The sequence below is a fragment of the Nilaparvata lugens genome, chromosome 7, assembly GCF_014356525.2.
Source record: "Nilaparvata lugens isolate BPH chromosome 7, ASM1435652v1, whole genome shotgun sequence".
In the NCBI taxonomy this organism is placed as follows: Eukaryota; Metazoa; Arthropoda; class Insecta; order Hemiptera; family Delphacidae; genus Nilaparvata; species Nilaparvata lugens.
Window position 1 is genome coordinate 54,366,328 of NC_052510.1, and position 26,256 is coordinate 54,392,583.

Here is a 26,256-nt window from a genome sequence, read left to right on the forward strand (position 1 = left end):
CAACTACACAAAAAGTGAAAATATATATTTGACATGTATTGTCAAATATATTGATGGTTTAGAAACCTTTTAACTGTTAAACCATGTTGCATACGGTTCTTCTTTTCTTCATTTATAAATACTTATGAATTGCATTATCAAATAGAAATATTTCATAGGGCCATTTTTGATAGTCTATAAAAATAAGTATAGATTGGTGATAGATTTACCTGCAATCCAGCAAGTATTGCATTTACCTGACACAAATACCAGCACTTTTCCATCTGTAAATTTATTGCAAATTTTTCGTAATGTAACAAATTTATTGCAAATTTAATAAATTTAGCAATTTCCCATAGAAATTTAGACAAAATTGATTTCAAGGTTACATTCTTACAATTATTTGTAATTGAATTTTGTAACAAGTTATAACCAATTTGATACTCGTAAAACTAAGCAGTATAGTATGTGTTTATTTTTATATTCAATAATTCAGAATTACACAAATTCTAGAAAAGTAGCACAGGCTAAAGCCCCAAACGGTTCCAATTCCATTCTATACAACTGTCCAAATGTAGCTAGGTTATATGTAACTTTCAATTTTTTTAATTAGTTTCACTCCAAATATTATTAATGCAAATTATTTGCATGGCCATCGATCAACTATTTTAAATTTTACAATACATGTTTACTCTCTATACATAAAAATATAAATTTTGTGATTAAATAATTTTGAAAAGGGTACTTGGATTTTTCTATTTTTATATATATATTCAAAAGTAGCGCTGAAGAAAAAAGACAATGTTTACTCTCTTCTCATTCAAATTCCAGACATCGCTTCTTTTTTTAGACACAAATTTCGATTTGTCTAGTTGAATAAAATCAAAGTCCGATACTATTAAAAGACTTGCTAATTTTTTAAATGATGAACAGCGAATGTTGACTTGGTTCCGAAGTATGTAATACATGAGGAACAAGCATTTATTGGTGGGAAGACCCTTGAGGGGTAGACACAAATTTCGATTTGTCCAGTTGAATAAAATCAAAGTACGATACGATTAAAAGACTTGCTAATTTTTTGAATGATGAACAGCGAATTTTGACTTGGCTCCGAAGTATGTAATACATGAGGAACAAGCATTTATTGGTGGGAAGACCCTTGAGGGCAGTTCCAAATTACCATGAAAGGGAAGCATGGTGGATATTTACTATATATTCCGGGCCACAAAAATTACAATCCAACAATTTAAAAGAATCCTCTTCTATAAACCTCGAGGACCATCAATATTTTACTATATGTTCCGGGCCACAAAAATGACCAGCCAACTTACTCGAAGTTGAAATAAACAATATAAATAGGCTACTCAAGATAAATAAAATATTTGTCTACATGCGTTGATCTACAACGACCTTCAAATTTTAGCTAAGCAAGTCATTTATTTCAGAAGCGGATAGCTGCTTAGCAGCGGCCGATTGGAATGCATTGGGTTGCGACATTGCGGGAATGAGTGAGGGCGGCATCGACATTTTACTAGTCATACTCTGCAAGTTACTGGGGTTGCTCCATAAATTGGTTCCATTGTTTGTTTGCTGCCATGTTTGGGTCGAACTCAATCCATTCTGGTTCCATTGTAGGGCGGGCTGATTCTGAGGCCACATTGGTTGATTGGTTGGTAACACAGGCTGACCAATCACAGGCTGTGATCCAATCACAGGTTGTGATCCAATCACAGGTTGTGATCCAATCACAGCTGGCCACTGCGACTGTGGTGTTGTGATACCTTGAGGCGCAGTTTGCCACTGTATTTGTGAAGGTGCGTTCTTGGATAGTGACATTTGGGAGAGGTTGTTTTCCATGAGGGATGCTGTGAGATCCTTGGGTGCCGGGGTGTGGGATTTGGAAGCGGCTGGCATAGGATTCAGGGATGGCTCCTTGTTCAGTCTACGCACTGCGTCTTGCTCCTGGATCAGTCTAAAATGCCAGAAATTCCAACATTTATCGAGAAATCCAACAAAAGTGCACACTTTTCAAAAGAATAAAGTAACAGTCACCGCGAGACTCTTGTTGCAGAAATTCAATATCAAGTACAATGCTGAGTCGAGTTCATAACAATAACTCTTCAAAAAGTTCTAAAAAGCAGTTTGAAGTCAACTGGTTTGAAGAGTTTTCAATGCCTTAAAAATACAATTCATTATTAATCAGTGAGCTATTTAACTTGACATGATGCCAAGTCGAGTTCATAACAATAACTCTTCAAAAAGTTCTAAAAAGCAGTTTGAAGAGTTTTCAATGCCTTAAAAATACAATTCATTATTAATCAGTGAGCTATTTAACTTGACCTTGTTAACGTAGATTATTTTCTAACTATTTTTCAATGAGAATAGGGTTCTGGTTGAAAGCCATTACTATTATTGTAGTCACCCAATTAATTCAATAAGAATAGTTGTACTCGAAATCCTGTACTTCAAGTTTCAAACACTTGATTATGGTTATAATCATACAAATATTTACATGAATGATTTTTAAGACTAAATCTTAATAAGTCGACTTAATAAGACGACTGAAGATTGTTTGTTTTTAAATTTAAAGCTTCCCAGAGACTCTAATAAGAGTATAGGAGTTGTCAAAAATTTATAATCATATCCACATAATAAAAATTCATCCACATAATATGCAAGTACATCGTTATTACATTAATTATGTAATATGTAATTTGAGGAGGAAAAAAGTTAATTCATTTATTCAATATATAGGCAAACCAGTCAGACAGTAACCCCCCTAACCATAAGCAAAATGCCATACTCCATTTAAAAAACTCAATGTGATTTCTATTCAATTATATGGTACTATATCCGAAGTAGGCCCTATTTTGGTAATTTTTGTGAGATGTCTATATCTTCAATTGCTTTAGTGAGGTCCACGTTATAATGGCAGTGTTTGATTGACAATGGTATTGCTATCCTTGTCTATGAGTCAACAAAAGCGGATAGCGCTAACTCTTTCTCGCTTTGCTCTGTTGCCAGATCGTCTTTTAACAATGTAGAATTAGTAATTGATTAACAAAATATTTCATTTTAATTATGAAAATTCAATATGAAATTATTGAAAAATATAATTTCTTGCTTGATAAAATATAATTGATTATTTTAAATGAGAATGAACAGTTAATATTACATCATTCGGTTTGTTCACAAAATTGGGTGAAAAGTGAAAAATTCATCAATTTCCTACCGTCCACCAGTCGTGTCAGCTACCGTCTATAGGAGGCATTGACAAGACAGATTATTGGCAACGTTTTTCTCCTATCTTTCTCCACTGCCATTATAACGTGGACCTCACTATAGTGGATGTGAAGAATGAATATTCTGATGAAACTTCTCGAGTGATGTGAAAGAGATGTTGATAAAATTCTGGTGGTCTAGAAGGATCCATAAAATTCATAATTTTCCTTGAATGTTTGACATAAAATTTATGAGTGTTTGAAAGGTCTTGGATCTCAGGAAAAAGGAAAATTCAATTCATATTGGAATAAATAATTGTATGTAGTAACTCATCGAAATCATTATTTTCTGAGATCAGTATTCTTTTTTTGATGAGGGTGAACCCTGAATCCTACATGTAGTAGAAGGATAATAGCGAGAGATGAGTGAACCTACAAGCTTTGGGTGGGTTACGAGCCACCAAAAAAGCCCATTCTAACCAGGAAAGTTATAGTGAGAATAAATAATGTTCAAACCAATAAATTCCAAGTAAATTATGATACTAAGTGGAAGTATGTTTATGTATATTTATTTGTTTGTATACTTATATACAGATTGAGTCATATGTATGGGAACCCTTCAATAAATTGGAGACTGTTGTAGATAATACTGTGACTTTCAGGATAGGTTATTGGTCAAAATACTCTACCTTTTGACGTACAAGTAAATTTCAACCCCTCATAAATTGGTGACTTATGGGTTGTTAACTCGAATATTTTGAATGTAAACACCCATTGTGTGGTACATCATTTTAAAGACCTTTTTAAAACAAGAAATATAACATCAATTAAAATGTTCTATGACACTTGTATCCAGAATGGCGGCTGATTGGAGTTTTAGTTTTCAAGGAAATGAAGGGTTGTAACTCAAAAATTTTGAATGTTGACACCCCTTGTGTGGTACATAAGGTGGTATGTTCCTGTGTGGTACCTTCCTAGAACAAGAAAGATGTTATCAATAAAAATGTTCTATGATACTTTTATCCAAAATGGCGGCTGATTGAAGTTTGAGTTTTTAAAGAAATAATTGATAAAGTTTAATCAGCCGCCATTTTGGATACAATTATCATAAAACATTTTTATCGATGCCATCTTTCTAGTTTTAAAAAGGCCTTTAAAATGATGTACTACACAATGGGTGTTTACATTTAAAATATTCGAGTTACAACTCTAAGTCGCCCCCTTTTGAGGGGTGGAATTCAGTAGTACGTAAAAGGTAGAGTATTTGACCCTTTATTTATTTATTCATTTACAATGCAAATGACACTAATGTAATAACATTGAAAGATGAAATAATAAGGTAAGTTTGTGCTATTTTTCTTCCAAATTTATAAGTGACAAAGTCCAAGATAAGGTTAGAATTTTACGTGTACAATTTTTATGAAATTTTAGTACAAAATAAACATTAAAACTATAAATTTTGAATTTAGATGGTTTGAATTAATAAATTAATTAGAAAAATTCCACTCAATTACCACTTGTTACGAATAATATTGAGTTATTTAAGAAAATTTAGAACCATTCAAGAAACACAAACTTGTAAACACTAAAGCTCAGCTGACTTTCCAATAACTTATCCTGAAAGTTACAGTCCTATATCTACAACAGTCTCCAATTAATTGAAGGGTTCCCATACATATGACACACTCTGTATCATTTTCCATCTATTATGACATTTTTGTTATTATTAGTGTCATTCTCTTGCAATTCATATTCCTTTTCTTGTGTACTCTTTTGAATTCCATCTTTTCTCTTTTCACCAAGTGATTGATATGGTAAATATGATAAATATTATCAAAATTATCAAGGAGGTCTTACCTTTGTTTATCCTTTATAGTGAGGGAGTCGACCGTCCCAAAACCGATTCCATTTCCATTGCTGCTGGTGTGATTGTTGACTATTGTGTTCATAGGAGCCACCACTGGTTTACTAATAGCAGGAGCTGTGCTGGGTATCGAGCTGAGATTCAGCATCTCATCAAGGTCTGACTTGATGCTGGCTGACACCGCTGAAGTGGTGGAGGCAGGCTGTGGTTGACCGCCAATCTCCATACTCCTGGAAAAACAATCAGATTTTTATCATGCTGACATAATATTTTGATTGATATTTATCTTATATTTCTTGCTGATGATAATGACCACATCAGCCCTGAAGGTGCGTACAGATATACGCGCCGCGAACATGAGCAATTCACATTTAATCAGCTGACTATATCTGTATTTTTACAGAGACGGTAAGATACAGATATAAAAAGCTTGGCATCAGCTGATTAAAAGTGAATTGCTCATACTATATCTGTATTCTTACAGAAACGGTAAGATACAGATATAAAAAGCTTGGCATCAGCTGATTAAAAGTGAATTATTGCTCATGTTCGCGGCGCGTATATCTGTACGCACCTTAAGCTTCTTTCGCATATCTCATTTTATCATAGGTTTTTTTCTGCTGATCTTGATTCTTGCATCGCTTGTGTATAGGTTATTATATTTTTCTATATCCTATGCATAGGTGAGTTCTATGTTTCTGTATGTTACAGTATATAGCTTATACGCTAATTTACATTAAATGCCAGTATTGCTAATTATCCAACGAATTTTACTAAGTAAGGAAAATTAATTAGAATGAATGACTTTTTTATTATGTTGAGGTGGCGAAGTTTGGACAATATTGTCCACTCTACCACTTAACCAATTAATGAGAATAACGATTGAATGCAATTTAAATAACGATAATATAATATTGTGATGCAACTACATATACTGGCGGTGTTTCAACAAATAATTTTCGATTCTCTGAAAAATATATAAAATAATATCCTACCATTTAACACACGACCATGATGGGAAGGATGATGATGATGATGATTACGATAATGACAGATGAGTTAATAAAAACAATATAAAAGTCTTGAAGTACTCTTTATTTTTTAAAAACTTTAAAATAGTTCAACAGCTATTTTAAAGTTTTTAAAAAATAAAGGGTACTGAAAGATTTTTATATTGTTTTTATTAATTTGTTAAAATGTTGTCCATGTGTGTGTTGTGTTTTTAAGACAGATGAGTATATAATTGATCTTCAATAGAATCCATTTCAAAACTGTAATGAGAGTTTTAATTTTGAAAATTTCCTCGAAATATATGACATTTGTAAGAGGATAGTTTGACTTGGAGTTTCATCAAAAATTATAAATGAGTTCCCCCAAAACTAATAAATAAGCCTTTTTGTGTAGTTGAGAAGTTGATATTGTGGTAATTATTCATATTGAATGAAAAAGACTAAGAAATTGTCAAAAAACCACTGATTTATTGATAATTAGAAAGACCGGTTTCGGTTATTACACCATTGTCAATCTCTGATTTATCAATAAATCAGTGGTTTTTTGACAATTTCTTAGTCTTTTTCATTCAATAATAAATAAGCATGAATTTTCAAAACCCAATATAAATGAGAAGTCAACTCTGATCGAACTACGCATACTTGTCAACAGCTAAATTTATTCATACATGATCTATATTCATGGTGATTTATGTAAATATATATCAAAGTATAGGTCAAAAGGTATTCACCGAGCTAGGAACTGTATCGTTGTTGACGACACATTATCAAATAAATTTTATAAGAGATAGTAATGTAATAAAACAATATAAAAAATCTTGAAGCACCCTTTATTTAAAAAAAAACTTTAAAATAAAGGGTGCTTCAAGATTTTTTATATTGTTTTATTAATTTAAAAAGTAGCCCATGTGAATGAAGTGTTTTGATAGTAATGTAAGTAATGATAGTAATTGTAATTTATGCTGACTAGCACACATTAAAAAATCACATGAAATGAATGGATGCCGCATGATAACATGATCTTGATTATTTGTCCATTATCTCTTGCAAGATTTCAAAATGTTAGAATGATCTTTCTTCGTTAATGAATCAATTCAACTATCGATTTCCTTTTGAAGGTATCAATTTTACAAGATTTCAAAATTATTGGATTCTTGTATTCAAGAAAAATAATATATTTATGCTAAAAAAATAATGGAATATTATTGCCAGATTGTTGTAGTCTCTACTAGGGTATTTGAAATTATTTTATTTGAAAAGAATAACTGTTCGACTGAGTCACTGTCAATGTTGTAGAACCGTTCATAAATGAAATTTATTTATTTATTTATATTTTTTATAGAGAAGCACTGATTTGGAGAGAAAAACTAAGGATACTCCTTGTACTATTTCTTTCCCAAATTTAGATAACACTTTAAAAGTCCAAAATAGGGTTATGATTTCACTTTACTGAAATTTAGTCAATTTTCACTCAAAAACAACGAAAACTAAGATTTTAAATTTTGCCGGTTGAAAACAGAATAAAAAAACAAAAATATCACACTCAAATCACCATTAATTGGAGAATTTTTGAGTCATTTTACAAAATTTAGAGCCAGAAAAAACACAACTCTATTAATAAAAACACACATATATTGTCAAATTCTACACAGTTTTATGGTACAGGACCTTGGTCAGCTTGAAAATGTGACCGGTGTGGTCACGAAACCATGGTCGTGTACCAAATAAAACTGTGTAGAATTTGACAACATATGTGTGCTTTTATTTAATTAAAGAATAACTGACTTATTCAATGATCCACTAATATGATCATGGTAAAATATTTCTTGTTCAATAAATCAATCTAGTGGATTTGCAGAACATTGGTAATAAAATTTCCCTACTTCTTAAGTTACGACGAATTTAAATCATAAGTTGATTTAAAATTATAGTGATTATAACACATTACTAGTTAACCGGATGAAATTCGAAAGCGAATCAGTTTTGGGGTGATCCTGTTGATTCTCTGTTAAAATTACGTGTATTTGTGAATGAGTAAATAAACAAATAGGCTCAACCTTGAGAAACTGCAAACTGGATGGAAAACAATACTCACGACTGTTCATTCTGGATGGAGTTGAGCTGCTCAAGCTTGACTCTGTGCTCATTCTCGACTCGATTCACCATTTCCTTGATGACAGCTATCAGCGCATTGAATTGGTTCAGAGTGAGCGCATTCTCAATGCTCAAAGGCATCAGGAAAGGCAGAATCTTGGTGGCCATCACCTCTTTTGAAATTGTAAACTTTTTATGCGTCAGAACAAGTTTGTAGATGCCTGTAAAACGAAAAAAACGTATATGAATACAACACGTAATACGTATAGTAAAGACACTATTTAAGTATAAGGTCATTCGGTCGAGATTAAATACCAGGGCTATCCAGAAAGTAGATTCCGTTTTGGAATAAAAAGTAAACAAAGTATAGGAAACAAATTTTATTATATACAGATGAAATCCACACTCAAATACTACTTTTCTACATAGTCACCATTCAAATTAAGACATTTATCATAGCGATGTATGAGCTTGGAAATTCCTTTGTCGAAAAATTCAGGCCGCCTGCGCCTTCAACCAATTCGTTACGGTACCTCTTCTTGCAGCTGTGTGTCATCATCAAAACGCTGATGATTTCGTGCAACAAACTTCGCGAAATTTGTGGTAAACTCAAAGAAATTTCCGCTGTTTTGACCTTATCTTGACTATTGTGACCTTTCTATTTTCACGGGCTCTAGCATCGAATTTTTCAACAAGTTTAGTAGTCACTATGCTGGGTCTCCCACTTCGATCTTTTTCGTGAACATTGGTTCGGCCATTTTTTAATTTCATGATCCACTGACACCACCTTCAGTGATAATGTTGTCCCCATACACTTCACAAAGCTGCCAATAGATTTCTATCGGTTTACAGATTTTTCCAGTCATTACTGCACGAAGCTCCCGGGATTTTCAATCATCGCAGACATTTCAAACCGGCACAGTATTTTAACAGAGCACAGCACGAACTTTACACTAGCACGACTAGATGCCAGCTAAGCTGCGCAACGCTCTGACCCCAAGATGACCGCGCTAGCCCCGTCCCTAGCAGACACAAACGAAAACGTAATCTACTTTCTGGATAGCCAACGTATATCAACTCCATTCACAAGATTGAAGATTGACTGCATAAGATTGCTCATAATGGAAATTACCTACATAATATTTGGACGAACAAAATTAGGAAATTGAAGAAGTTTTGGGCAATAGCCTGTTTTATCTTTTCCGACTATTGTATTTTTTGCTCTAATAAATGAAATGAAATGAAATAATAAATGGGTAAAACATTTTCAGCTACTGACGTTGTTATAACATTGTTCAATGTTTTCGGCAATAAAGATTTTGATTATGCTGAACGTTTTATGCCAATCATCACTCCTATGTCCTTTAGCTCAGTTGAAACAGAGAATAGCCAACATCAAAATAATACAATCATAATTTAATTATGACATTGAAGGAAAAACTAGACTGAGCCTTGTGATGAAGATTTTACAAAAATAATGATATAATAAGGAAATTTGATAAATATGACGTACCCAAAATACCCATGAGAACAGCCGGCTCCCTGGATGGAATTTGAGGCAGAAATGGTAGGATTTCATCCAGCACCAACCACTTGTCAAGGTGCTCCAGTAATTTGCCTATGCACACCAGGCAGTTTACTCGGACCTGTAATATAATTATCATTATGGCAAGATGTTATTTACAGGTTACACAATGTGATGACATAACAAGAAATTCATTTATTTCAATTTTTGTGTAGTTGAGAAGTTGATATTGTGGTAATTATTTATATTGAATGAAAAAGACTAAGAAATTGTCAAAGAACCACAGATTTATTGATACTTCAAAAACTCTGTTCATCAGAGATTGACAATTGTGTAATAACCGAAACCGGTCTTTCTAAGTATCAATAAATCTGTGGTTTTTTGACAATTTCTTAGTCTTTTTCATTCAATTATTTATTTCATTTATTCTACAAAATACTACAATCATAATATAATTATGACATTGAAGGAAAAACTAGGCTGAGACTGTACTATTTCTATATAAAACTTTTGATAAAAGGTTAAAACGATCTTTTGCAAAAAAAAAGATCCTAGATAAACCGGCCGGGTTGGTCTAGTAGTAAGGAGCGTTATACACTTCGGTCTGCTAGCATCGCCTGGTTCGTGGGTTTGAATCCCGTCGATGGCATGGACGTTTGATCATCTCATCAATTCAACAGCGCACTTTTCATTGCACAAGCACCCATGGACAAGCTAAAATCTCATGTGGGCATCATCAGCAATAAAAACTAGTTATCTCTGGATATCCTCATCTGTATCGGTAAGTTTAGAGTGCAAGATTAAATTTTATATAATGCCTATAATTATACAGAGTGGGTGAAAAGTCCGAGAACGGCTTAATATTTCATACACAAAGGTAATTTGACGGTGGGTGTGATTGGGGATCCTACTCAAATTGAAAAAAGCTACTTTACTATCACTTTAAAAAATCTGATCCGCCATTTTGAATGGAACTTTTTTTTAAATAGAAAGGTGGTCATACGATACATGATTTCGATACGGAATTTGAAGAGAAAATGAATGGCGAAAGTCGCATATCGATATCTCAAATCTTGTGTATGAGATATTAAGCCGTTTTCGGACTTTTCACCCATTCTGTATAATGCCTAGAAAGGTGATAATAATTATTCGTACTGTATAACTTAACAGTAAAATATTCATGCAAAAATATTTCAAATCAATTCTATTCAAAGCTACTTATATTTTCTTCCTTGGCACATAAAATGGTTGTACTATATAAGAAATTTCTGGAAGTATGCTGAAGTGATGATAGTGTTGTTATATGAGAATTCGAAGATTATAATATTAATCAGTGAATTAATTAAATTATTAAACGAACATACTCTTGAAGACAGTGGACATTCACAATTGAAATAGTGGTAAATCCTCCAGCAAAATATAAATTATGCTTCATATGATGAGCATCAAGGTTATGTTAACACTTCACGATTTTTGTCCAATTTTGAGTCCAAAATATGTATAAACTAGGAATTTAGAATTTAGGAAAGTTGAAAACCAAATTAAATAAGAATACTTCACTAAATCATCACTAATAACTGAAAAATACTGTATTATAATAATTGAAAATTTTAAAACGTGAAAAGAAACTCAAACTAGAAACACTTTTGACACCATTTTTCACAAATTCCTTTGTACTGTATTGTGATATTAGACTATTCATTTGTCACTCACCGATATGTAAGAAGTGGAAATGCAGAGTCGCTTGATGCGGGGAAGGAGTGCATTCTTCATGGCGGGGTACTCGATGAGCGTGGCGAAGTTGGGCAGCACAGTGAGGCACAACTCTTGGATTTGCTGGGCATCCGACTCCAGAGCTCGGTAGAACATCGGCAGGACATCCGTCTTTGCATCCTCGCATGGCGTCAGTTTCAACAGGAAATCCATCTTTTGCATGAATATCAGCAATACCTGTCAAATGTTCAAAGGAGATGAAGTTTTAAATATGCAAGATATCGATAGAGCTATAAATGTTTAGATTAGACTGTAAAAGACGTGTCAATGGAAGAAAAACTCTCCAATATGAACATCATTTTCCTGTATTACACAAAAATTAAGTGATTATCATAATGTGATGATGTTAATAATAATGATAATAATAATAATAATAAGAGAAACTCAGAAAATACCAGGAGCTATCATTTGAGCTGAAGGAAATGTATGGGCTGAATACAGTGAGAATACTTCCAATTGTAATAAAAGTCAATGGCCTGATACTCAAGTCGGTTGTGGAAACCTGTCTAAGTATTGACTTGGTAGACGAGGTGCTGAAGAGAATGCAAATCTGTCCTCCTTGTCACTGCACGTATTGTGCGTAAGTCCATAAAATAGTCAAACAGTATTATAAAGATGAAATGAAGGTTGCATAAATGTGTCCCTTCTTTGAAAATATATCTGCAAAAGCGTGTTTATGAATGAAATAATAATAATACTATCGAGTAGCCTGGCAGGCTCAGATCTGGTGTCAGAGTTTTCAGGTCGCACCAGACAAATTTTAGGGCCTCTGACATGACCTAATGACTGTGTTTCGGCAGCTGTGACCGACGTTTTAACGTGGTTTAATGCGATTATTGATGTACGCTTTGAAACATTGAGACTCAATAATGCTGTTCATCAGCAGATCATTTATCATTGAATTTATTCATTTATCATTTACAATCAACTTAAAGACAAAGAAACAGACTACAGTCCAAAAATTCTTTTTATCCCAATTTCAAAAAATAAATTGTCCAAATAAAGGACATAATTTCAATTTGATCAAAAACATTAGGTGAATAAAATTCACAGGTTTATCGTGACATTGATCAGAAGAGAGAATTAGCCATTGAAATGCAAAATTTGGAAGACACAAAAATGATATTCTAGAATATCAACAACAATATCAATATATCATCAACAGCTGTTCTTAGTGAGAATTTGTGTGTATTTTTGGCTTCAAAATTCATGAAATAACTCAATTAATACAATGTACAGTGATAATTAAGTGTAATATTTAACTATAATTTGGTGTTTTAATTTTTCTAAATTTAAAATTTGCATCTCATATTTATTTTTGGACTAAAGTTGAGCTTGAACTTCTTACTGAAGAAACATAACCTATTTTTTGGACATGTAATCAAAATTTGGGAATGGAATAGTTTTGGGCCAAGCCTGTTGTTCCTTCCCAATCATATTTATATGATTTGTTATTGTATCCACGTATAAATAAATAAATAAATAACGGTATTTTAAATGTCATCAAAGGCTAAAAGAGCTTTAATTTTGAATCCATATCAACACATCGTTCATACATGTCTAATCATCAAACGGTGAATTCTACACAAATAATATAGCTTCAACTTAACCTTACCTTATAGCTTGCAGCATAAATTCTTGAGCAATAGATACTAATACTTGATAATACTGTAAACACGATTAAATTAATCGTTCGTTGTAAATTGTTTTCTTTCTACGTCATCGAACGTTCTCTTATATGAGAATTAAAGCAAAGCTAGCCTCGTATTCAAGAATAACCCGATACAACGAGTTTCTATTTTTATTTCTTGAGATACAATGTTTCGGTGCTCAACTAAATTGTGTAATCTCCAATGAACGTCATAAAGAAGCTATCACACGGTAAAGTGTAATAACACAGGTATTTTCGTAATTAATTTTATATCATCCTTATTTAAAGAGTTTGACAAATTTACGACAGAACTTGAGTTTGTGGCCTAGGCCCGACTTAACATTAAACACTGGTGTGCCTTTTGAATGCTTGCTACCATCGGACTCCTAATTAATGTTATATATTTCAGAATTAAGCTTGGTGTGGTATACAGTACCTGAATAGGTTCCTGAAGCTTCATGATCGGTTTCAAGTGAGGGAGAATGTGCTGAGTGAATTCATCTTTGGTACAATTCTCGGCTATCGACAGCACATTTGGGAGAACAAATGGAACCATGGTCGGATTGATGAATTCCTTTACAAGACATGGAATCACTCTGAAAAGAAAAGAGCATTAATCTATAATAGAATTAAGGGAAGAACTGGCTTAGCCTACGGGAAAGAAAATTCACGAAGCATCATCACGTCTGAACTACTGGACTAACTAACTTGAAATTTTGCATATAGATTCTTAATTAACCGAGGATGGTTATAGGTCTATTTTCAATTCTTCAAGATTTCATTTTGTCAGGTTTTCAATAGGGCCCTTGCGGAGCACGGGTTACCTGCTAGTAAATGATGAAAAAATCAGATAAATCTACCATAACAAACTGGATACATAATTTTCAATCACAAAACTAAAATTCAAGTTGATTCTATCATTAGATTTTCAATTTTATTGGCTACTCTACTGCTACACTGAAACCCAACTAAACTATCTTAGTAGGGCATTTTGAAGCGATAATAAATATTCAAGAAATTCTGAACGAAAAATTAATCTATTATTAATTAATTTGTACATTAAACACTAATCATTAGATGAATGAACTAATAAATTGGAGACGGACACCAGGAAAACCATTCAAGATTCCGCTCCCAAATTTAATAGTAAAATACAAAGGTAGAGTTACTTTTATTTTTTCCACTTCTCATCACACCTTTCTGTCTTTGGATATTGTTGTACTAGATTTAGAGCAATGAATAACCTTAACGCTGTGCAAAGGCTAAAAATATACTTTCTAATGGTGATATTTTTTCAAGTTTTTCGATTTGTAGACTATCAAACTATCAAAATTGAAAAGTTTTCTCAGGAAAACATTTTTTTTCGATCATTACTTTTTGAGATATGAGCGCCTAAAGTTTAAATATTTGTGTCAGAACATTTCAAGTTTGGTGAAAGATAAAAACATGAGATTTTAACGATAGAATCTTTATGGTATTGTTGATCTAATAGAACAAAAATTTTATGAAAATGTCATTTTCTGAGAAAGTTATTTAATTTACTAAAAATGACCAAAACTAGCTTTTAGTTGAGTTATTTTCGGTCATTTTTGGTAAATTAAATAACTTTCTCAAAAATTGATATTTTCTGATTTTTTTTATACTAGAGCAACAATACCATAAAGAATCTATCCTCTGAATCTCATGGATTTATCTCTTACCGAATTCGGAATGTTCTGTCCCAAAAATTTAAACTTCAGGCGCTCATATCTCAAAAAGTAATGATCAGAAAAAAATGTTTTCCTGAGAAAACTCTTTCATTTTGATAGCTTGATGATATACAAATCAAAAAACTTTGAAAAATATCACAAGAAAAAAGTTTATTTTTAGCCTTTGCACAGCCTTAAATGATGAAAACATCAGATAAATCTACCATAACAAATTTGATAAATAATTTTCAATCACTAAACCAAAATTTGAGACTTCAACGTTGATTCTGTTATAAGATTTTCATCACTGAAACCCAATTAACTTAGCCTAAACGATCTTAGTAGGGCATTTTGAAGTGATAATAAATTTTCATGAAATTCTGAACGAGAAATCAATTTATTATTAATTCATTTGTGCATTAAACACTAATCATTAGATGAATGAACTAATAAATGGGAGAGGAATACCAGGCAAACCATTCAAGATTCCTCTCCCAAATTTAGACGAATAACAGTAAAAAATAAGGTAAAAATACTTTTATTTTTTTCACTTCTAATCACAACTTTCTGTCCTTGAATATTGTTGTACTAGATTTAGAGCAATGAATAACCTTAATTGGAGAATTTTAATAGCATTTACCTGTACAGGCACACACGTTGAGGCAGTTTATCAATGATCTGTGGAAGTCCCTTATAGAACTGGGACTTTTGCAGATTATCCCATTGGAACAGAGAGTCCAGGTAATTCAGCGTTTTCACACCAACGTCTTCAAAGAATTCGGTCTGTAAGGAGAAAAAACATTATTGAATAATTGAATTGATTGATGTTTAAATGGCAGAGAAGCCGGTAGTAGCCTAGTAGGTCAATGAGATCAATTTATAATCAGAATAGTCAAGATTGTAGAACTCCCAAATTCAAAAGGCAATGCCAACGCTCAAAAAACTTGAAATATTTGAATTCATTCTCTACGATATCTGAATAAATAGTGATTCTTATTATATTTTATTGTTATCTATATTTCATGCATTTCTGTATTTCTATTGCAATCAATAAAGGCGTTATTATTATATTAGTATATTATAATTAACTAGTGTATCGTATAGTATGAGGTTCACTCAGATACCGAATCACACAAATCAAATAATTTATTTATTTATTCTGAATAGTGAGCTGTGTTTTTTCTGGCTCTAAATTTTGTCAAATTACGCAAAAATGTTCCAATTAATGGTGATTTGAGTGTGATATTTTTGTTTTTTTATTCTGTTTTCAACCGTCAAAATTTAAAATTCTTCTCAGTTTTCGTTGTTTTTTTTAGTAAGAATGGACTAAATTTTAGAAAAGTGAAACCATAACCCTATTTCGGACTTTTAAAATGTTATCTAAATTTGGGAGAGAAATAGTACAAGAAATATCCTTAGGTATAAATAACGGGGATGTTGAGGTATATATTCTCTCCCAATCAGTGCTACTTTGTAAAAATTATGAATAAATAAATAAAAATTTAATTCAGAATTACACAACTTACAGAAAAGTACCACAGCCAAAAACGGTTCAAATTCAAATTTATACAACAGTACAAACGTAGCTAATTATTATTATTTATTGCAAGAGAGTACAGAGAAAAGGTTTACTTTTAAACATTGTCATTGCCATTCCATCATGGGTTACTAATCAATTATCGATCATCGCTCATAATTTATTTTATATATGATGGACCGTTATTGCTAACAAAATCATCTTGAACTGAGGACTGCTCGACTCTGTTCTATTTATTATAACAGGGATGGCCAACTTCTTTTGCCCGAAGGGCCACTTCCATACTTTCGCTGAAAGCAGGGGCCGCAAAAGAACTTGAAGGAAATTTAGGGTATATCAATTAATGTATAAGAAAATGCTATGGATATTGAACATAATTTAATGTTAAAATAATATATACTAGTTATACAAGAGTTTGGCAGAACAAAATCAACAATATTTCAACATAATGTAATGTTAAAATAATATATACTAATTATACAAGAGTTTAGCAGAACAAAATCAACAATATTTTACTGGAAAAACCACTAGTGAGAACACTGAGGGCAGGCACAATCGTTCACAAGTTTTCAAAATCAATTCTTGTCAAGGTAGTGGCCATCTTAAGCAAATCTTGTAGATGGTTTTCTGTAAGTCTGTTACGGTGAGTTGATTTTGAGGAATAATGAGTTTGGAATTAATGAGTATTTTGAGTTTAATATCGAGGAATAATTATTATAACATGGTGTTTACCCAAATATCGAAAGATGGAAGTGACTGAGATAAGAATGTTAAGATGGATGTGTGGGGTTACAAGAAGAGATAAAATAAGAAATGAATTGATCAGAGGCACTGTAAAAGTTGGACCTCTGGGAAAGAAAATGCAGGAGACAATGATGAGGTGGTTTGGGCATGTGCAGCGACGGGATGAGGATTATGTTGGACGAAGAGTGCAGGATTTGGTTTTGGATGGTGTGAGAGGACGAGGTAGACCTAGGATGAGGTGGGGAGATAGAATAGCGGCTGACTTGCGGGAGAGTGGTTGCAGGAGAGAGGAAGCATTGGATAGGGCTTTGTGGAGAGGCAGACTAAGAGAAAGGAATGCCGACCCCATTTAAATGGGATAAGGCACAGCCAAAGAAGAAGAAGAAGAAGATGTTTACCCAAATATAATACAACATAAATAAATCAATGTCAAAAATTTAATTAAAAACTAATAAAAATACATCAATACATCGGCAGATGATGATGCAACCTTACATTGAGAATAGTACTGCCAACTTAAAACTGCAGCCAGCAACTGAGTCACTATGTGGTATGATCTGATTATTTATTTATTTATTACCATTTCTTTATTATTTATCATTTACAATCAACTTAAGGACAAAGAAACAGACTACAGGCCAAAACTTCTTTTCATCCCAATTTCATAAAATAAATTGTCCAAATAAAGGTTATGTGCGACTTTCCAATTCTTCACTAATTTCCACATTGAAATAAAACACAAACACTTGAAACAATTAAATTTGAATTTAGAGATATTAAAATCCGAATTGATAACAAAATTTCTTCTACTTAGTACTCAAAACTGTAAAATAAATATTAATTTGAAATATTATAGTTTTAGTAACAGCACCGTTGTGCAAATGAAAACTATATTCTGCTATTAACATCTATTAATTTATAACAGAATAACTTTAGTGCTTTTGAGTTGACAATGAAGTATATATCTATCAAAATTCGGAAAGGGAACAGGTTTGGGGTAGGCCTGTTGGTCCTTTTCTGATCATATTATTTGATTTGTGTATTAGGAAATGTGAATAAATTAATAATATATAATAAAACTTACCTTTATGAATTCATGTTCATCAGGGCGTAATTCGGGTGTGAAATTCAACATCATCAAGGTAAGATCTCGTAACCCCTCCACTACGCATTGTAGCTTTGCTTTTGACAATGACTTCAACTGAAAATGAATGAATAACAATTTCATTCATGAATTCAATTTTCATGAGTAAACACGTGAAAAAATTAAAGTATTTTTATTAAATCACAACTAGTTTCAACTCATTACAGCCAAGTGACATTTTCAAGTGACATTTTTAGTAGAGCCCTGTAGAGGAAAGTGAGTATGTGAAAAGAAGCCTGAATAAGAAACAAGAAGGATATTTTAGGTGAAAATTCGATCACGTTCTAAATTAATATACAATATTATTATAAAAACATCAAGACTTTTCTTAAAAATGGCGTTCTTAGAAATAAAGGAAAAAGACTGAACAAATTAGCATCATAATAAAGAATAGTATATTGTTGATAGTAAAAACTCACCTTATTTCAGAATGTCATCAATATGAATCAGTCATTTGAAAAACAGCATTAGTCAAAACTTTACATTTTGTAGTGAGAAATAACGTTTGAAGACTTGTGCTGCTTCAATACGGAATGCGTTCTCAAAGAGTCTTAAAAACTGGCAAAGGAAGCTCTGACTTATGTCATTTATGATATAATGAGAATAGATGATAATTATAATTATTCATATAGTTATGTTCCACTGCCAACTAAATTTGACAGAAACTTAACTCCAATTGTTTCTCAAATGACTGATTCACACTTAGACCAGTTATAGAATAGACACGCTGGGAAGTCTAGCCTCTGAAGCCAACATCTACTGCCAAATCCACCCATCTTGACGTCACGCATTGTATGGAAAACTTTCAGATTGTGTCTATTTCAGATTCATGGTGTTTTTATGTTATTTCTAGCTACGGGCAAAAACGATATCGGTAAAGTTATATTGTGTTATGTGATATCGGCTTCAAAGTTATAAAGTGTTTTGAAAATAATAAGGTACGGTAGCCTACAAAATAGTCATGCTGCAATGAGTTCACTTACATCATAACCAAGGATAATATTACAGTTACAACTTACAATATTTATGTGTATAAATTTCAACTTACGCATGAAAAGATATTCCACTTTTTTCCTAAAAATTTCAGTGCAATTATATGCTGCGCAGGAGATTACCATTTTCATAAATAATAATTACATTAACAATCTGCTATGGAAAACAAGCTATGTTTAACAACAATGTAATTATTTCTATACGATGCGTGACGTCACTGTTGTGACGTCAAGATGGGTGGATTTGGCAGTAGATGTTGGCTTCATCGACTTTCAGTATGAATATACAATGGGCCGTGTCTATTCTATAACTGGTCTAAGGATTCACACAAGTTCCGGATATAAGAGCTAGGTGTAACCTGTTTTTTCTCTTCCAATAATTTCAAATGATCTGTGTAGTACTAATAAATGAATAGTACTGAAAAAATATTATCCAGGAATCTGGAAAAGAATTATCCAAAAATCTATCCATCTCCCTATTTTCTGTCCACATTTCAATTCATTTTGAAAAAAAGTTGAACCTTGTCTGTTGAAAGTTCAATCATTAATTAATGTCAAAATTTATTACTGTATTACCACCCAAAATTTATTACTGCTATCAACATCTACTCTGGTACATGTATTTCCCATGGTTGAGTAGATTAGTTTCCGATAAAAATCATATTTTCTTATTATCTGCAGTAGGCCTAAATCGTTTACATTTTATTTTATATATTATATTTATACATTTTATTCGATTGCTTGTTCTTATTTCAAAATATATTATATCTATTAATAATAGACTTGAAAAGATTTCAAAAGATATTATATCTATTAATAATAGACTTGAAAATGGCATTAGTAGCCCAAACATGTCGTGACAAAATAATTTAATAGGGTACTCCGATTTTTATTTTCATTTCTATTAATATCGAGTGAACCTGGCTGGCTCAGGTCTGGTGTCAGAGTTTTCAGATCGCATCTGATCAATTTCAGGGCCTCTCACCTAACGACTAGTATTAGGCAGCCGGTACCGACGGCTTAACGTGTTCATCCGAAAAACGTTTATTCAACATTCATCTATTATTATTTACTTCAAAAACGATTTTCAATACTTTTGAAAGTGGATTGAGAATTGATAAAAGATTAAAGCCATGTCTATCCAGCTATCTATTGTAGGATTGGGCAACTCACATCCATGACATTCTTCTTGTATGTGTAGAAGTCGTTGTTGGAGACGAGCAGCGGCCGCCCGTTATTGTGCAGTGCGCAGATGAGTGCGCCAAGCGAGTACATGTCGCTGAGAGCCGTCTGCGCATGCGCCGCTAGCCCACACTCGGGCGCCAAGTAGTCCAGCGCCGGCTGCGCCTCCCAGTGAAGGTCCTCGCGGTACTCCACCGACGGGTAGCTAGGCTGCCCAATCAAATAAAAAAAATGGGTATTTAATAAAGAAATAGTGGTTGTGTTTTTTATATAAGTGATTATATAAAAATGTTTTGAAAAAAGGGTACAATGAGATTACTTATTCAACAATTCAAGTAGCCCTGTTGAGATACTTTATCAAAGAAAATAGTTCTTCATCAATTAACAATTCAAGTTGCCGTATTGAGATACTTCATTACAAAAAATAGGTATTTGTTCATAAGTGTAACGTTTTCTCCCTGAAGGCTACGTTTGTCCTCTGAGGCACTGAGAGAGAGAAAACTTTAGTATAGTGAGGTCCACTATATAATGGCAGTGTTTGATTAGCAATGGCATTGAATGAAAAAGACTAAGAAATTATCAAAAACCACAGATTTATTGATACTTAGAAAGACCGGTTTCGGTTATTACAGCATTGTCAATCTCTGATAAACCAGGATTATCAGAGTAATAACTGAATAACCGTGTTTTCGGTGTAATAACCGAAACCGGTCTTTCTAAGTATCAATAAATCTGTGGTTTTTGACAATTTCTTAGTCTTTTTCATTCAATATGAATAATTTCCACAATATCAACTTCTCAACTACACAAAAAGCAATGATATTGCTATCCTAGTCTATCATTCAACAAAACGGATAGCGCTATCTCTTTCTCGCTTTGCTCTGTTGCCAGATCGCCTTTTAACAATGTAGAATTATTAGTTAATTAACAAAATATTTCATCTTAATTATGAAAACTCATTATGAAATTATTGAAAAATATAATTTCTTGCTTATTAAAATATAATTGATTGTTTCAAAAGAGAATAAACAGTTAGTATTACATTAATAAATGTGTATCAGCTACCGTCTATAGAAGGCATTGACAAGACTGAGGATTTGCAACTTTGTTCTCCTATCTTTCTCCACTGCCATTATAACATGGACCTCACTATAGGGGAGATCATTGGCATTGATGATTTGCGAATAGTGATTTTAGGCTGCAATCTAATCCAAAATAGGAGTATGTACATCTAAAGACTCACAGCTTTTGTCAGAGAACGTTCGTCCCCTGATATAGAAAAAACTTTAGAGCTAGGGGAGATCATTGGTATTGATGATTTGCGAATAGTGATTTTAGGCTCCAATCAAATCAAATAGGTGCACCTTGGAACTAAAGTTCAACTTTTCATTCCTGAATGTAGCGTTTATCCTCTGAGAGAGAAAAACACTCTAACGTGAGACCCACGTTATAATGCCAGAGAATAAAAATAGGAGAAAAACATTGCCAAGTCTATTCCTTGCCACTGCCTTCTATATAGGATGGCTGATACCGGTATATCAGATGAATATTTATCTCTTTTCTGTATAGGGCTACTTTTATAGAAATAGAAAGAAAAAGAAAAATCTTAGTACCCTTTTTGAAATATTTAATCACAACATGTTTCGGACATTGATGCCATTTTCAAGACTTGAAAATGGCATCAATGTCCGAAACATGTTGTGATTAAATATTTCAAAAAGGGTACTAAGATTTTTCTTTTTCTTTCTATTTCAGATGAATATTAACTGTTCATTCTTGTTTAAAATTAACAATGAATATTTCATTCGCCAAGGAAATATGTTTTTCAATGGTTGAATAATGAATTTTCATAATTGATTATTGAACAATTGGATGATATAGGATAGACAATACCATATGAAGAAACTTTATTCAAATATCCTTTTTATCAACTGAGTTATCACACAGAAAAGAAGTAATCTTCTACTTTGTGGTTATCATCCTTTTATCAACTTTGCTATTAATAGCATAATAGCAACTCACATCTATTGTAAATGCAGTTCAATACAATCGCAAAAATCATTCAATCTTATGACACTTTCAAGCTTGAAAGTGTTATCGTCTTACATGATAATAGTAATTCGTAACTGTGATGGATAATGGTGACCTACTGAAACCAAGCTAAGACATGATAGACTTCAATTATGAAGGAGTAAGAGTGTCATAAAAAATCATTTGATCATTATTCACCTGTTATTTTTTGCTAAGGGTGATGCCCACATGAGCTTGTGCGTGGGTAATGAGGCGGGTGATGATGAGAGATGAATGGAACTACAGTTTTAGATGGGTTTCGAACCACCGAGAAGCGATTTAACAGCTCATGAATCATATTCAGAGGAGTTGGCCCGAGTGGTCACCCTTCCAACGGCAGTAGCAGGCTCATGACTCTCAACTTAGCTAAGCGATAGCTTATCAGCGCGACCACTGAGTCAAACCGATCCCAAAAATAATGTTATCTAATATACTGTATTGGACTATAAAAAAATATTTATCAATCCAAACGATCAAAATAATTTATTGGGTAGTATACTGACCGTTCTATCGGCGGGACTAGTATTCAAGACACAAAAGTCGAATCCAAATATTTTCCAAGCTCCTTGCTGGTTGATGACTATACTTTCAGGACAGATATTGTGATGTAGAATTTTGGCATCATTGTGTAGAAACGCCAGACCTTCTCCTAGCTGTAAAGAGTATACAAACAAATATCAGTTACCTTTACAAAATACTGAGAATTATTTTTAAATGGAAAGAAGTTTTCATCATTTTTTGCTAAGGCGAAAAATTTACATTTTGATAAATAAGATTTACTGTTAACATATGAACTGCAAATATAAAAGTTTCACAATGATTTTGTACTTTTTTTAGTAAGTTTTCATTGAGTGAAGTAATTTTCCACGTAATTTACTTGCATCCGCTCAAGTTTCAAGTGGAGAATAAACAATAAGCAAAATAATATATTTCAAATTGAATAAAATAAATAACATTTTATTACCATGGAACAATCAAGTTATAAGCAACGTTAATAGTCAATACAAATCACAGAGTAGTCATAAAACATACAATAAACAAAAAACATGCAGAAAATTAATTAATAGAGTGGTTGTACTCACCTGTAAAAGACCATATTTTATTTCAACTTCAAATAATTTATAATTCTTGATTTGTGGATTGACGGGCGAAGGCATATTTTCAGTTTTTCCAAGAACATTGGCGAGACTAGCAAATACTGGTTCAGTTGCAAACGCTAAACTATCCCTGAAATCGTAAAAATAAGCGCATGCTATAAATTTTGAAGATAAAACTTTATTTATGTATGGTTTTCAACAAAGCAAAAGAATTGAATTCTCATTCAGAAAAAATAAGTTACTATTGGGATGTTTCAATGATTCTTATTCTTAAATTTCTGAATTTTTACGCCATCTATCCAGTAAACACGTAATGTATGTAGAAGGAGGAAAAATTAAGGAATGTAGCAGTTTCGTTGAGTATTACAGTACTGTATTCTCTGTACAAATAAAGTCTATTTTAACCATTCCATCTCTACTATGGTATTGTTTGATAGGTTGAATATTGTTTTATAAGGCTATAGGCGCACACCAGTTAGTCAAGACAAGACAAGACATGATCAGACACGTGCAGTAACAATACTTCACATAGTTGCTTATGAAGACATGTCTAATTGCAATGACTAATCAGTGTGAGTTGCGTCATAAACAACAATGTAGAGTATTGTGACTAAACGTGTCTAATCATGTCTTGTCTTGTCTTGACTAACTGTTGTGCACCTAGCCTAAATTTTGAACCATTATAGACCTACATATCAATATTCAAAAAAGAGCTTTGTCTGTGTCTATTGTTCCTTTACCAAAAGTTTTTATAAGAAATCTGTAATATTGGATGAAAGGATGAATACTCTTATTAAGATTAAATAGCAGATTACCTAGATTCCTCTAGCTGGTGATGAACGGTGAGAACCCTGGGATGCCGCAGTCGAGTCAGCTGAGCTACACCTCTCCTCAGAGTATCCAGCAGAAGGTCTCGGTCAGGCTTCGACCATCGTTCCACTTGGCGTTTTTCAAACACAAAAATGGCCGCTTCTTGACGAGTGGACTTCTTGTAGCCGCTGTACACCTTCCACAAAAGTCCTAAAACGAACAAAACAAATTATAGTATAGGGCACAGTGTGAGACAATAGTACTAACAGAAAAAATGGAGAGCCACATTTTAGAATTTAGGATTATGCTCTAGAATAAAGCATCAACATTTCACGAAAAGTTTTTATTTGTGATAATTTAATAACCAAGCAATAACCAATAATAAATTGTTTAAATGTTATTAATATTTGAAACTCTTGATTATGATTGGCCTAATAAAAGACTATTTAAAACGAATTGTAAAGATTTGAAAAGGTAGTAATTCAATTCACTGCACTTCAACTGCAAACAGAACTGATTGTAATTTGTTTTTAGTGTAAGAGGAAATAATAGGTGATAATAGTTTACAATATTATTATTAAAATAAATTATTTACCTGTTCCAGCACTGGCAATATGATTGGTTGCTTCATACTCTCTGGTAACTGGATTACCAGGCAGAGCATTAGACAGTTGTGAAACTGTACTTGACACAGTAGAGCAAAATTTATTCAGTACGTCCATCTGCTTTACGATTTATTTACTAGAACAAAAAAATCAAATTATAAGGATATATTAATAACAGGAGATAATATGTGATGCCTATTTTATATTATAAACAAAGCGAAGGTAGAAAATATGGCACAGAGGGCATCCAAGTAAATTTAATTTTAGTTGATGCTAGATTATAAGTATTCCAATATTTGATACTTTAGCTACAGTATGCTGTCACAGAAAATTATACACAAGTATTATAAAGGAATACAAGTTAAAATAAGCTAATTTTAGCTTATAGATATGCATTGTACAAAACTTGTGAAATATAATTTGAATGGTTTAGTTAAATATGCTGAAAAATAGATTTGATATATTCTATAAACTTAATCATAAGGTAAATTGATCTGTTACGTGAATAAAGTTAGCCAGTTATAGGTTTGACTAAAATATTTGAGCAATATAATAATTAGGAACTTATTTCGCACTACTGAAAGTAAAATACACGCTGAAACAGCAAGTATAATTGTAATTTAGAATAAAAATTAATTTTATTCATCAATTTATTTTAAATCCTAAAGACAGATAACCTTACTTGCCTTGGTCTATTACAAGAGTTGTGACAAATTGAGAAGTAGATTGACTATAAGGTTGTGAATCATATAATTCTAAATGAATAAGATAATATTAGCTCTTACCTGAGTTAAAAATTAGGCACTAAAATAAGTTTTTTTGAAGAAATTTAAAATAAAAACAAATTTTTGACAATCATAATCGATTATAGACTGTACAGTGGGAAGGAAAGAAGAATTTTCAAGGCTGTCTGTACAATCTACACAGCTGGCTTATGAGTCATCCTCTATCGATGCAACAAGCTTTCAACCAAAGCGCCAATTTCAAACCCCATTACGTTTGTGATCATTCAAGTTGAAAACTTGGAACCTAATTTTCTAGATTTTACTCAATATTCAAATATTTTAATAAACATTGAATCAACAAATATGATATTAATAATATAAATATCAACTTTTTGTAATGTTTGTTCAGCCAATCCTTCAAAATCAAAACTGTAGGCATAACACTCGTCTTTACCTCTTCTATTGATACAGTAGACTACATTATAATAATCATAATTATTGGATTTAGATTAATTTAATTATAATAATGAAAGTCTCTATGCAGG

At 32.4% G+C, this 26,256-nt stretch overlaps 1 protein-coding gene across 1 annotated transcript; it reads right to left on the reverse strand.

Annotated features, from left to right (window-relative positions):
• Window positions 1–222: 222 nt before the first annotated feature.
• Window positions 223–25,900, reverse strand: LOC111051376 (SCY1-like protein 2). The gene is made up of 14 exons (XM_039433169.1): window positions 25,772–25,900; window positions 24,977–25,122; window positions 24,387–24,591; window positions 23,557–23,701; window positions 22,978–23,127; window positions 20,396–20,614; window positions 18,171–18,287; window positions 15,446–15,588; window positions 13,554–13,713; window positions 11,407–11,643; window positions 9,682–9,814; window positions 8,170–8,389; window positions 5,058–5,294; window positions 223–1,951 (listed from the first exon to the last, which is right to left on the reverse strand). Exons 2-14 carry the CDS (start codon window positions 25,101–25,103, stop codon window positions 1,399–1,401), a joined length of 2,646 nt encoding a protein of 881 aa, XP_039289103.1. The 5' UTR covers window positions 25,104–25,122; window positions 25,772–25,900; the 3' UTR covers window positions 223–1,398.
• Window positions 25,901–26,256: the final 356 nt, after the last annotated feature.

What these genes read in the sequence shown, in the direction of transcription:
- LOC111051376 (XM_039433169.1), bottom strand. Translation starts at nt 25,103, where the DNA reads ATGGACGTACTGAATAAATTTTGCTCTACTGTGTCAAGTACAGTTTCA. An exon ending in CTAGTCCCGCCGATAGAACG is followed by an intron (nt 20,615 to 22,977) that starts GTCAGTATACTA and finishes TTGATTGGGCAG; the next exon opens with CCTAGCTACCCGTCGGTGGA. An exon ending in TTTCCACTTCTTACATATCG is followed by an intron (nt 9,815 to 11,406) that starts GTGAGTGACAAA and finishes ATTATATTACAG; the next exon opens with GTCCGAGTAAACTGCCTGGT.